Source organism: Anas acuta, chromosome 4 (genome assembly GCF_963932015.1).
Source record: "Anas acuta chromosome 4, bAnaAcu1.1, whole genome shotgun sequence".
In the NCBI taxonomy this organism is placed as follows: domain Eukaryota; kingdom Metazoa; phylum Chordata; class Aves; order Anseriformes; family Anatidae; genus Anas; species Anas acuta.
In genome coordinates, this window is record NC_088982.1 from 31,119,916 (window position 1) to 31,133,854 (window position 13,939).

At 43.6% G+C, this 13,939-nt stretch overlaps 2 protein-coding genes and 1 long non-coding RNA gene across 11 annotated transcripts in view; all 3 read left to right on the forward strand.

Moving 5' to 3' along the window:
• The window catches only part of RASGEF1B (RasGEF domain family member 1B), a 134,331-nt gene extending 132,506 nt beyond the window's left edge, over nt 1-1,825 (forward strand). For all 8 annotated transcript variants that reach the window (XM_068680477.1, XM_068680479.1, XM_068680478.1 and 5 more), the window contains one exon: nt 452-1,825. In XM_068680477.1, coding sequence (XP_068536578.1) covers nt 452-476 — 25 coding nt within the window. In that variant the 3' untranslated portion in view covers nt 477-1,825. The remainder of the gene's footprint in view (nt 1-451) is intronic.
• Nucleotides 1,826-6,529: 4,704 nt separating this feature from the next.
• LOC137855862 (uncharacterized) lies at nt 6,530-10,921 on the forward strand. The gene is made up of 3 exons (XR_011096019.1): nt 6,530-8,984; nt 9,617-9,699; nt 9,958-10,921. It is a non-coding gene; the product is annotated as an uncharacterized lncRNA (long non-coding RNA).
• Nucleotides 10,922-12,031: 1,110 nt separating this feature from the next.
• PRKG2 (protein kinase cGMP-dependent 2) overlaps nt 12,032-13,939 on the forward strand; it is a 44,485-nt gene continuing 42,577 nt past the window's right edge. Inside the window, exon 1 of one of the 2 annotated variants that reach the window (XM_068680486.1) lies at nt 12,032-13,505. The gene's annotated coding sequence lies outside the window, so the exon portion shown is untranslated. The remainder of the gene's footprint in view (nt 13,506-13,939) is intronic. The other variant, XM_068680487.1, reaches the window with a different exon arrangement.

A 13,939-nucleotide genomic window follows, 5' to 3' on the forward strand; every position in this document is an offset into this window, starting at 1 on the left:
CCACACCTCCACGTCAGTTTTTAAACTATCACTATCCCAAGGAACTGACCATTAGGCAGTTGTTCTTGTCACTGTTTCTGGCAGCTGGTGCGGTAACGCCCAGAGGCACCCATGAATATAATGCCCCAATTCTCCTGATCCACTCTGGGAGGCAGCTGTGCACTACAACCACGGGGTTTTTTCCTGGGATATCATGAGGGGATGTAAGAGTTACATTTGACTGGTCCCAGTGAATTTGGGGAGGGGAGGAAAAAGGACAATTACAATCAGTGCGTGGTCACTCTGGCCCAGTGCATCCCACACAGAGGCGAGATGGACCGAGAAAGACTCAGGGATGGATCTGTGGTAATGCTGACCTCAGTTCCACGGGATCCTTAGCTGAGTCACTCCAAAGCTATCTGAGACGACGTACATAATGGTTCTCTTCTTTACATTTCCCTCTTTGTTTCAGGTCAACACTTCTGGGCAGAGTCTAATGCACGAGATGGCTGCTGTTTCTGCTGTTGCTACGTTTCGTGGCTCGTCAAGGGGCATGGCGTGGTTTATTTCTTTGTGTACTGAGCAGCGTTCAAGGTGATGAAAACTGCAGTCAGTTAAAACACCTTGTCAACAAAGATGAGACAAGTTAACTCAAGAACAAACAGGCAGCTTCTCACATCAGACAGATGAAATTAAATCACAGCCCACTCTTGGCTTAACTATTGATTGAAGACAGCGCTGGCAGAACCCTTTGAAGAACTCAGATGCCGCCTATGAATCATTTCACACCTGGATGAAGTATTTTTCCCCCTCCCTATGCTGGAGCTAGCTGCTACGAGGACTCTGCAGAGTTAATACTGGATTATGGAGGGGAAAAAATTACCATTCCTTTCAGTGAAATCCAGGTTTGCATCGAAGAACTTCACTCCTAATAAGCTGAATATAGCAGGAACTTGGCCTGACTGAGATTGCTAACAAGGGAAAGGACTGGACACAACATATTGGCTGCTGGGGAGGGAGAGTTTCTCCCCACCACTGTAATGGTGGCTATTTTTTTTTTCCATTATGTTTTTGAGTTGGCTGCTGGCAGACAAACTCATTATTAAGTTATTTAAAAAATATAAAGTAATAAAATTAAGGCTGTGGTAGAAAACACACCTGGTAGAAAAATATAGTAGCTCTGTAGCTTGGACTATTTTACAACTTCTAGAGAGCTTTTTTTTTCCTTTCTTTCAGTTGTTTACAACTAACCACTACATGCTACAGACATTCTTATTTTTACTATGCTGTTTTGTTACTCTTATTTTCCATACTTGACCTTCTTATATTAGGTTGAACAAGCTGACTTTTCTAGAATGGTCTTTGAGAAACTGATGTACAAGCTATGTTAAAATATGAAAGTATGTTTTTAAATCATTTTTATAATAGCTTTTTTGAAAGGGTAACAATGGAGAACACAATCCAGTATGACAGAAATAACAAGATGCCAAAAAGGAAAAGAAAAAAAAAAAAAAAGAGGCTTCTCAACTACATCTGTGAACAAAGCAGTCTCCCTTTGTTTGCTTTATGGATTATAGTTATGACTGTGAAGTAGTTCACTGTGTTACACACCTAATAAGTTTGTAGTAGCTCTGAATACTTAGCCACTCTATTTATCCTAGGAAGAACCTGATGAGAAAAAAAAAAAGAAACTGTAGCTGTAGATCACCCTGGATGTGAAATCACTAAGTAAAGGCACATACTTGGGAAAACAGGTATTTGCAATTATCCTGCCACTGTTACTTAAAAAAAAAAAAAAAAAAAAAGCAAAGAAATAAGAATAAAGATATCTATTTGTTGCACTGTATCTCCTGAGTTTTCAGATAAAGTGGTATTTAATTTCTGACCATCCTTTTTCAGGCAAGTATTTAATTTCTGAGTTCCATAAGAACATGCTGAAGTAGCCTTAATCAATAAGAATAATGAGAATACATCCTGTCCTTAACTACTGCCTGTTTGCTGGAAACAAGGTGCTGGAAATCAATGAGTTGCATATTCCGTGAGCTCCAGCTATGGGAGTGCCTCAAGCCCTGACGTTGCAGAAGGATTCCTCTCCTCTTCTCCCATTCAGTGAGTTAAGGTGAAGGAGAAAGAAGAGACCAGGTCTTTGAAAGGAAGAGACTTTCTGCAGTTCACAGATTTGCATCCCAGTTTTTGTCAGGTGAGGGCTTTCCAACCTTTCCCTTTACAGCATTCCCCATTGTTGCGGCTTACAGGCAGGACTTAATTGATGTACAGTGCTGACAAAAATGGTGTATTCCACCTTTACATCTCCTGAAAATAGGCTGATATCATCATAAGGTTCATAAATGAAAGTAGCTTCCATGACACAATATTTGCATCCTTATTACCCTTCTTTTTTTTACATTTTTAAGGAAAGCCACAATCTGTAGCAAAGGGTTAGATTACTTGTGAAAATAACTTAGGCACTTCTCTTCTGCACTGTAACACAGTCTGACTACACGCCTGGCTTAGGAATGGATTTGTTATTTATGTGTTTGAACAGAGCCTTTGTAAATGAAAGGAGAAATAGCATTAAGCTGTCTCCCTCCAGCCTGTGGGCTCTGGGTGTTGTCTTGTGGGCCAGGTTCTTACAGAGAAGAGGCAGCACACAGCAACAGAGGAGGCGGCTGCATCCTTGGCACAGTAACTGGGCAGCAGGTGCAGGAGGCTGTGACTGGTGCTTGAAAGGAGAATGCAAATTCTTTAGCCCCAGGCAAGCCAGAGGCCGCTCCTGTAGGGGTTATAAACTCAGCGTTTGATGTCAGAGTGATGCAAATCTCATCACACTCCATACCCTCTCCTCCCACGTTCCGTGAACCTTCTGTTCTGGGTGTCCACTGTGAACACTAAGCTACTGTTAGGCTGTTATCATGGGCTTGAAAAAACAGCTAGTAGCTTGTACATGTAGCAAATGAGAGAGAAAATGACCTGTATGGCTAACCAGCTCCTAAAGGAAACATTGCAGACTCTGAAATGAGGAGTTACAAGAACTCAACTCCACAGGTTGAGTGTTCAGTCAGGACTTAATATGCCTGTTCAGAGCTGGCAGATGCTTGGTACTTAATAGGGACAGAAGGAGCATCAAAAAAAAAATAGCTGTAAAAATAGCTCACACATGACCTCTACCTCTTTTTCCTTGTGGTGCAAGCAGACAAAAAATGTGGATCTTAAGGACCCCTATGAATCAGCTTATTCCGAAGAGTTTAGATGTCCAGCTAAGCCCCCATTTTCTTTCTCCTACTTGGGTACAGTTTCATGCTATAATAATGAAAAAATAACTTGCATTCAATAATGTGCAAAAGCCTGCTTAAAACTATCATCTCCAATGAAGCTGTACTTCCAAGTGATGCTTTTTTTTTTTTTTTTTTCTTCTCAGCCTTCCTAGGCTGTGTGGTCTTGACAGAGGGGAAACAGGTGCTTTATCTAGCAGTAAAATTTACTTTTATAGATAGGAAGCAAAATGCGATTCATCTTCCAAGGCTATTTGTGTTGGGAAATTTCCCTGGCACTTGGGGTGGTGGTCCTGGTATTAGCTGTGTGCAGTGGGACCCCTTGTGGGCTTATTGTGGTATTTCTGCCGGGGGAAAAAAAAAAAAAAGGCTTCTGTAGTATGTCTGCTGGCTCCATCAGCTCCTCTCTGTCTTTTCTTGGGCATGCTGGACAGATTTTTTCCAGGTACATAGGAGAGACAGCAGTGTGGAGAGAGGGGCTAACCCCTCAACATTCATTCCCTCGCAACTCCATCTGTCCTGCTCCTGCAGCTGCTGTCAGACAGATCCAGATGGTCCCACTTCTACCAAGCAGCTGTACCCTAACCTACTTTTATGGTCATGAAGTCTTCTGTCATCAGCTGGTTTTCAGCTTGAAAACAAGGCTGGTAAGGATTTTCAAGGGAACCTGCCTATTTACGGTGTTACTCTCATTAGCCTTCTGCTAAACTGACACTGCAGACTCCAAACTGATGGAGTAGGTCAGTGGGATGTGAAGTGTAAGCTTAGTGCCAGAAAGTACATTACTGACACCAGCAGATGCTCTGCCATTACTCTGCTGTGCTGCATTAAGCTCTTCTGGAGTATGTTTATTTTCTCTTTGCTAGAAAGTTCTAGGTCTAGCACAGCCCCAAAAGATGTTTTGTTATAGGCCAAATACCCTGTGGGGTAGGATTTTGTGCTTTGCTACTGCTTCTCTCCCCTGGCCTATGAAGTCCAGAGTTTGGAAGAGAAGTTGTTCTTAGGTCTTGTAGCTGCAATAGAAAGCAGCATCTGGAACCAGACCATTCCAGAGAGGGACACCAAACAGAGCATTCGTCTTGGTGTTACAACAGGATGCTTTTGTAAACTCCAGTTTCTTCTTGCAGTCAAAAGTCACGATGACATAGCCTTCCTTAGAAATTATCATTTAAACTATAAACCAGCCTAGGACCTCCTAACAAAAAAGTATTTAGAAGGAAAACAATCAAACAAACAACAACAACAACAACAACAACAAAAAACTGGCCTTTGAACTGATTTTTTTTTTTTTTTAAATGGCAAGTATAGTATTAAGATTATTTCAGAGGGAGAAAGGCTTTCCTTAGACCTCTTTCTAGTTTTGGTTTTCCTGGTCTACAGAAGAAGTCAGAGGAGGATCTATGCAGCAAGGGAAAAGATGATATGACAGGAAATGGGTTTGCATTTCCTGAGACATTTAGTTACAGACAGCGGTATTGAATGGAAAAACAAGCAAGCAAGCAAAGTTTATGTTACTATAGTTGGTTTGACTATAGAACTTCATTTGAACTATGTCAAACTTTGGGCTTGCTGACACAGAAAGTCTGTTTGTAACCAGAAATGCTGTCGTGACTCTTGTTACAAAGGGAATTGGAGGATTGTTTCATCTGTTAAACTAGACAAAGTGATCTATTGCTTACAACGAAATAATAATGTGAAGTTCTAGCAAGAGGGGTCTAATAATAAAACAGTAGAAGTTAATATGAAATCAGAGCAATTAGTAAGGAATATACTTACCAGTATGGATAGGTGATAGTTTAGAAAGTTAGCATGTGAAATAAGGAAAGAACATGTTTATTGAGATGCTTTTTCCCCCCAACATCATGTTTCACCAGTGCTGCCAGCGTAACAAACTCCTCTGATGTAACCAATGGAGAACGTTAGGGTTTCCCTTTCATTTTTGTTTGAGTATTTTGTGCCCATTTCTGTATGGCAGTGCAATCAGGTCTAGAGAAAATAGCAAATGGTGTCCCTTGATCCCCACATAAGCCAGTTTGATAATCAACAGAGCTGATACCCAGAAGCCATTTGACTCCCGTTTAAAAATAAATAAATAAATAAAGCGTGGTACTATATGTTCTCAATCAACATTGCAGAGAACAGATGTTATCTGAATTCTGAGGGCTGAGCATTAAAGAAATCTGATCTGTAAATCTCTGTTTTAGGTGCAAGTGTCAGTCAGCTGTAACCACTGGAAGCTAAGGGAAAGGAGAGAGCGAGATGTGTAGTGCACCATGCTGTGACTTTGTGCTGTGCTTATAATGTGTCATCTACATTCTTCTCTGATAAAGCAACATTAAATTGTTTATTGAGAAATTATATTTAATTTCTCTGAAAGAAAAGTGGTTCACAAGTGAAGGTATGTTACTGAGCTTTATTTATTGCACTATCTGTGGTTTTGGGATGGCAGAGTAGGAGAAGCCAATATTTTCTTCTAAGTTCCTTTTCAATTTTCACGGTGTTTATAGTCCTGTACATTGAAAATAATCCCTTTACTGCTCAAAACAGAAGTCTAGCTTGTATACCACAATATTGGGAGCGAATGCAGTCAGGGTTCTTTCCAGTGAGTGCATTTTAGGATCTCTCTACCCACTATTTTTTCACTGCAGCTATCAGAGCTTGTAATTTCCACTATTCTTCAAAAAAAAAAACCAGAGTGATTCTCCCATAGTTACGTGACTCTTGGAGCAATACCTCTGAGAAATACTCTACCTGTCATACTGCTAAGGATAAACACAATTGGAGTCCAAACTTCAGCACATCAAACATAAGCAGAAAGCAAATTTCTCTGCAGAGCTACTCCTTCGAACTCACTGAACAGGAGGTATAAGGCTATGCCATATTTGCAGGGTACCTGGCATGTAACAGGACAGGAACTTTGAAAGTCAACTCAATTTAAATGCGAGTTGGAAACAGAAGCATCACTGTGTGCTACTCCTGTGGACTGTGGTGGCGTGCAGTACAAATGGCACAAGCAAGAGGCCAGTTTTGGGATGCGTGCCAGGGGACACAGGCATTCCCAGCTGGGGATGTTCAGGCTGCGAGCCAAAGCAGCTCGGCTGAGCTCCAAGGGATGCACCAGGGCAGATCCCCAGCTCTGGATGTCCAAGGGCCTGGGCTGTGCCTGGGCCTCACCTGTTGCAGCTGCCTCAGAGAAGTGCACCAAGGCGGCCCTGGCCCCAGTAATGCCTACAGGGAGCCCTGCCATACACACAGGGACACAGTGTCTGTGGCCCTGGTGGAGAAGCACTGGTCAGGAGTCGCTCACTTTGCCAAGCAGCTGAGAAATGTAGGGCTTTCCATGATCTGAGCCCAGTGCTGCAGGCTGGTTGTGAACCATCCTCTCAGGGACATCTCAGCGTGGAGAGGGGGCAGATCGGCAACCCAAAACGTCTCAAACATAAATAATGTGTGAGGGATTTCCTGCCTTGGGAATTCCCTGATCACCTCATCTGTGCTACCACATGGCACTTAGCTGACTGGCATGTGGCTCACTAGCACCTTTCAGTGTGTATTTTGAAGTGCGTGTGTAGAAATATTTTTATGTGGGGGTTACAGAGCTCCTGTTGCCTAATTATTTATGTATATCTGTCCTAGGCCCTTGGTATTTAAAAGCCTTTTCCTAGCACATGCTTGGGTCTGTAGAACACATGAGTTAGCTCCTCCTGCCTTCTTGCCTGCGCTGTGATTTTCTTCACAGGTCATATGGCGATTTCTGTTTGCCCATCTCAATCTAGCCTGATACCTGCAGTGCGACAGTGAAGCCCTTGAGTTGGAACAGAGAAAGAGGGGAGGGAAAACAGGTTGCTTTTATTTGTCTCATTGTGTTAAGCCTCAGAACAAGCTGCAGGTCATCCACTCCCCCCGTGTGTTACTAAACATGGGCTAGGACTGGAGTGTTGTCAGAAACATAGCTGGGAAGGGACATGGGGAAAGGTCTGTGACAGCACCGGGGACAAACCAGACAGCCCCGCCTGGCTGCTGTGCCTGTGGTGGTGGCAGCAATGAGAAAAGCAGGACGATGCAGCAGGATCCCCTCTCCCCAGCCAGGCAGCATGGCCAGCCTGTCCTGCATGGCTGTGGCTGCTTTTGTAGTTCCAGGGATGAGGATGGAGAGCCAGGAGCTGGAGATGTGCCTCTGCTGGCAGACAGGGCAGCAGCAGAGCCTGGCTCTGCAGGGCTGTGTCCTGGGAAGGCTGCTGGGGCTCTCACACCCACCAGGCTCCTCAGTCCCAGCTCGCTTCCTCCCTGAGCCTGGAGAGCTCTGCCCAGCTGGTGTAAATGGCTGTAAATGTTGGCACAGGCTCTCCTTGGTGGGAGGCTGTTAGCTGCCCCAGCACTGGCTTCCCACAGGGTGCTCTTCAGCAGCTGACGCTGGGGGGAGGATTGTGGCCCAGGGGAGAATCCAAGCCTGGTCCTGGCCCGTGCATCCTGTTGTAGGAGGGGTGCAGAGGTGCAGGACTGCCCCGCAGGGCTCAGACTTCAGTCAGCAATGTGACAGCTGGTACAGTGCCAGAGAAAGGCTCTTGTACGAGCAGCCATGGCTCCTAGGTGTGCCATGTCCAGTGATGGGGCAGGACCACGCTGCTTTGTCTCAGGTGGCACCATTGGTGTTGTTGTAACTGAGTGATGATGATAGTGATAACAATTTGGAACCTACCAGTTTTTATATGAACATTTTGAACTGCTGAAGGTACTCCTGCCTTAGTGTGTATAATCCAGACATTTCAGTATAATCCAGATTATTTCAGGAGCTGAATGCTTTCACTGACCTGTGAAAAAACTGTCAAAAAAGCTGTGGTAGAAACAGTATCAAGAAGTGGTAGCACCTATCAAAGGGCTTTAGTAAATGCCTGAGGATTATTTTAAGGGTTGAACTGTTTCCTTTTTCCTAGAGGGATGATCAGAATTATCTCCAGGAAAACAGAAAGTTACAGTCTCTGAGGCTGGTCAGATTTACTGCATAACTCTTGGTAAGTCACTTAAACCCTGACACGCACCTCTAGAACCTGATCCTGATGCTGTCAGTGATTGGGGAGCAAGTGAAGGGTATGGCTGCTGGACATTAGCCTTAGTATAACCTTTTGCACCAAATTGCCGATTTTTCGAGGTCATGACAAATTAGTTACGAGTCCTCTGAGGTTCCATGATTACACACTAAAGTAGGCTCTAGCCAATGCACACAGTAGCAAAGCAGCAGTAATCTTGGCAGACTTTGTTCCTACCCAAAACAAAAGAACAAAGAAAACACTAAGCTGATATTTTTAGTGCAGGATAATCCTTACGCATACTTCACCCCATCTTTGACATGTCATAGGTAAAACTGTTTGCAGCAGCAGTTTCTCTGTGGCTCCCATTCCCCACTATCTCCTCTGCAGCTGGGTTCTGCCAGCTCCTGAGCACAGTGCAGAGCTGACTGCACAATGGGACACCCTCCTGCAGGATCTTGGGGTGGAGGAAGGACTCCCCAGCCTCTCCAGCTCAGTGCACAGCTGTGGTTCTTGTGGTTTAGGTGGGCCTGGTACAGCCTGGGCAGAGCTGCGGGGCTCATTTGGGTGTGTGGGCAGGGACTGGCTGCACCACCCTTTTGGGAGGGCCCACGGATGAGATAAACACAGCTGCTCCACAGATCATGCCTCAGCAGTCTTGGGTGTGAAGTCTTCCTCTCCAGTGACCGGTTACCAAAGATTTTTGGTAGGGATTTTCTTTTTGTGCACTTTTGGCTGAGGGCAAGGTCCTCACTGATGAGAGAGGGTTGAGAGTGTTTGAACAGTGGGGAAAGGCACCAGCAGTTATTTTATTTCTTGGCTTTGTGTGACACCCTAGACAGTGTGAATCTATCTTGGCATACAATGCTCTTTTACCTGAAGAGTCAAACATAAATGTAATTTAAGCTAATCCAAAATGGTGATCTCTAGAGCAAGCAGGTAATCCCAACATCTAGCTGCTCTTTGTCTATTTGTAGTACCTGACAGTATCTGTCAAATTTGACTCAGTAGGTTGTGAAATTACAAGGAGAAGGAAAGACTCTGCTCATGCTCTGATTGTTTTATTTTTTTTCAGTTTCTCATTTTACCTTGTCCCCATCTCCAGAATATCTGAACATTTTACAGTGGCACCAAATAGGTTGTAGTGTCCTAGCTGAATTGCTATTGCTGGTGGGTTTTTTTGTTTGTTTGTTTTGTTTTTGTTTTTTTGTTTTTTAGCTTTAGTCCAATTACAAAGTAGCTGTTTAAAGGTAAAAGCTCAGATATCTGTGACTGTCTAGGAAATAGGCTCAGTAAAGTTTATGATGATATTTAATTCTCATCGGATTTGTACCGCAGCCTCAGGCAGTTTCCTGGAATAGATCCACCTTTCAGGGCATGTGAAGTTTTTCCTCCCAAAAGCACCTCTGTTTTACAGAAAGGTAAAAAACCTGTGTCTTCATCCTGGAGTTATCATTCATAATGATTTGCTAGCAAGGTAAATGTTCTCAGCCTACTATTAGAACTACATTGTATGTCTCTTCAAATATCTTAGGAAGCAGTTTATTTTATGTAAATTAAACAGTGTAAGTCCTGGCAAAATTCAGTGCATTAGCAAAGGAGATAGTATCACACAATGTACCACTGAGAATTCAGAGGCACTGAAATATCATTCATAGCTAAATTGGCTTCTTTTGCAGATGGCTACGAAGTGTAACGGACGGCATAAATGCAGCTTTAACTCTTAGTTAAGTCTGACAGAGAAAAGAAATTAGTTCTTATTATGATAAGCAATGCTGATAATGCACTTGACAGAACAATTTGAATTGGAGCCTGAGCATACACAAGCTCTGACACATCAAAGTGTCTGGCATCAGATCACACTGTCTCCCCTTTAGCATCTGTTTGGGCTTGAGCTGAAGCTCTGAGGACTACTAACAGGGTGAATGAGAGCATTGCAGCACAACTCTCAATCCCCCAGGCAGCACAGTGGCTAGAGGACGGAGAGCAGGTGAGAAGTCTGGTTTGGCTTCTCTTCCCTTGTGAGCAATTCTGGGAGCCCAGTATGCACTGGCTTCCCGCACAGCTTTCCTCCATTACCAGTGAGAAATATGGCATGCATAGGCTCTCACCAAAGGCCAGGCTTGAACTGTCTGCTACAACCATTTATGTAGCAGGCCAAGGTTGCTCCCTAGACTCCCCAGTCATTCACTTTCTTATCTATTGTACTCATAGATAGTAGGGAGAAGGTCCCACACAACATTGCTAAGACATGGTGGTCTGGCCACTCATTCTTGATCTGGTCCGAACACAGGATGGCTTTCAGTGAATCCCACCTCTCTTCAGACAGGCTGAAGCTCATCTCTTGTCCACTTTCCCCCTCACCTAATGAAAAATAACAGGTTTGCACTTAAATTCAACAGACTAACAGAGGTATCTGACTTTCTTAGACTTTCTCTGTCCTTACTTGCTTCATCTGTGGGGCTATCAGGCCTACATATCCTCCTAAGTCTGGCTCCTGGAAATTTTGGGAAGCTTCCCCATTAAAAAGGCAGATCTCTAACTCTTTCCCATGCAGGTCACTGTCATTAACATGTATAAATCCTGCAAAAGGAAACAGACCCCTTTGTGGTCAGAGGTTTTATTCAAGGGCTTCACTTTCTAGTGTTTTGTTTTTTTTTTTGTTTTTTTTTTTTGTTTTTTTTTTTGTTTTTTAACTAAAAATAAAATGAAGAATTGAGTAAGAAATGTGTAGTAGCTGAAGACTTCATTTTTTGTGTGTCAAACATTTTGACTTTTTTTTTTTTTTCTTTATTTTCTTTGTATTTGCATCCTTATTTTACTGGTTCAAGAACTGCAGGTTTCTTTATCAGTAATTTTAGCTCCAGCTGGCAGAACACCAGTCAGACAAGCATGTCACCTCTGTGCTATGCTCTTATATTTGAGCCCCACAGTCTCAAAGCATCCCACCAGTTCAAGCACTGTGCTTTTCCAGTTACACATCCTCAGGAGTGGAGTTTACTCATATCCCTGAGCCCAGCTCTGACTGCAGGCACGACCTGCTCCCAGCTCCCCACAACTGCTGCGCAGGTGTGATCCTTGGAATGGGCAAGTAGGCCCCAGGGGGGGATGGAAGCAGGACAGCTGGTAAGAGACCAGGGACGTACTCCCCATTTGGGGTAGCAGCACTGGGGAGCTGAATGACTTCCCCAGGTGATAATGATTTGAACTAGTTTGTGTTAGCAACAATGTATGATAACACACATTGCATGGATTCAAATGAAAATAATCTGTAATAAATAAATCATGTCGGATTTACTTATTAGATAATTTAAGTTAAACCATAATTTAAACACGTGTCTCCCAAGCTTCAGTTTAGTGCTTCTACATTAATGACATCCAACACCTCATGTTAAGTGGGCCTGGCTAGTTACATTGATGAAGCAGTTCTCAAACAGAACCACATCCCTGCTTCCTTCAGCCAGTACCCCGTCACTCTGATCCTGTAGAGCTGTCAGTAAACCTATTCACACAAGGCTTGTGTGATGAAGGCAATACTCCACCAGCACGAGATGTCTTCCAACAACTATGCTGCCTTTGGAAGAGTCCAGGTATCTTCTTGTTTAAATAAAGTAATTTCTGAAGAAAAATCCAATGATGAGGCCCAAAAGCAGTTACAGAATCCTTGGAGGAGGCCCAAAAGCAGTTACAGAATCACAGAATCATCTAGGTTGGAAGAGACTTCCAAGATCACCTTGTCCAGCCTCTGACCCAACACTAACAGTCCTCCGCTAAATCATATCACTGAGCTCTACATCTAAATGTCTATTAAAGACCTCCAGGGATGGTGACTCAACCACTTCCCTGGGCAGCCCGTTCCAATGCCTAAATTTGCCTTAACAGTGTCTTCCTACATAAACAATGCCTTGTTTATGTATTTTACAAGACTGGAAAGAACTGGGTATCTCCAGAGGGTGATTCATCTCATCACTGGGATTGATGCCCCATTTAGCAGACAGAGCATGCAGTAGTCCTTAACCCTATAAAGTTCCTCTCGTGCATATATTACTACTGCTATCAGTGGGAGAGCTTGAAGACCTTTCCAGATGCATCATACATTGAAGGATCTGGGTCTTGTTTAAGCAGTGCTTCTTTAGCATTTACTAAAACAAATTGATGTACCTCTTTTCTCCCTCCTCTTGCTAGGAATAATAGGCTCTATCTTGCAAAAATGTTCCGCTTGCCAGGTTTCACTGCACAGCTAAAGTAAGACTAGCAGAGCTAGGCAAACACTACAAATAACCACTAGATATAGTGAAAACTGTTTGCACCTGTTCTCATTTATAATCATTGCATTCACTTAGCTGAAACCAGACAATGCCAACAAAGAAAGAAGTAAGCATTTTTGTTCTTCTGTAATCATATTTAGAGCATATTATTTCCTTTTCTACCTGTCTAAGAGGCAATTTGGGAAGAGAAACCTGTCTGAAGAGAGACCAGGCTGACCAGTTGGCCCAACTTGAACACATAGATGTGATGTGGGAGCATAATGGAGAACCAATTGCAGCCAAGTGGGCCCACAAAACTGCCAGGCATGCTGTGAGGGATCAAACTTGTTACTGGGGCAGAAAATGCAGATTTGATTTATCTTGGGAAGCCACAATGCCAACAGTATTTGTGGAATAATGCGGCAGAAACTGAGTGATGAAGCGGCACGCACGATGGGAGAGGTACGTGTCTGGAGAAGCATGGTGCAGCAGCTTGCATTGGCCCCCTGGGTTCCAACAATGCCGGCAGGTGCTCCAGGCTCACAGCTGTCATCATGGTGCCTGGGAGGTTTCTGCTGGGAATGGAAACTGGAGTAGCACCCTAGGAGGAATAAGCAAAGATATCTGTCACTGTGGAATACCACTTGAGCTACACTGAGATACTGAAAGTCCTTTCAAAAATAAAATCACCCAAGAATGAGCTGAAGACAGTGGAAAAGAGTGGGTACATCGTGTTCTCTATCACCTCCGGGCAGACGGAAGGATAGAACAGTACAATAGCTTGCTTAAAGCCATGCTTATATCGCCTGGAGAAAGCGAATCTCAAGGGTTGCACGCCTCACCTCCAGGAAGCTGTGTGACTAATCAGTACAAAGCCAAGAAACTGTCATCGTGAGTGCCATCATTTTCTGCCCTGCAGAAAACCTTACACCCCTGGATGAAAAAGTACCAGTCAGCTGCACAAACACTGGGATGGGGAGGTGAGTTTGTCTCTCTCCCCCCTGCAGCTGTTGAAATACCACAGGAAATCAAGTTCTAGTCTCTATTTCAACAGGGTAAATTTCCCTAGCATGTAAACCCGCTCTTGTTTCCTGGAGGAACATATACTTTGCATGACTATACTGGCTTGTGTGTGTATGTTTAGTCAGAGTGGATGTAATAAACGGCTGAAATGGGACCAGTTGTCAGCTAGATTATAAAATGTGTAAAACTGCTGTTGCCTGAGAAGTGTGTCGGCTGCTCTCTCCCGAGGAGATAGAAACAGCAATTTTATAAAGTGTGTATTTAAGCTAAAAATAGCTTTTTCTACTTGGTCGCTAATTCCTGTGGGAAGCACTATTTCTGGGAGTGTTTAGTATATGTTCCGTACTCACTGGAGCTATTTCTTGTGTCCTGGTTTGACTAGATCCTGCTT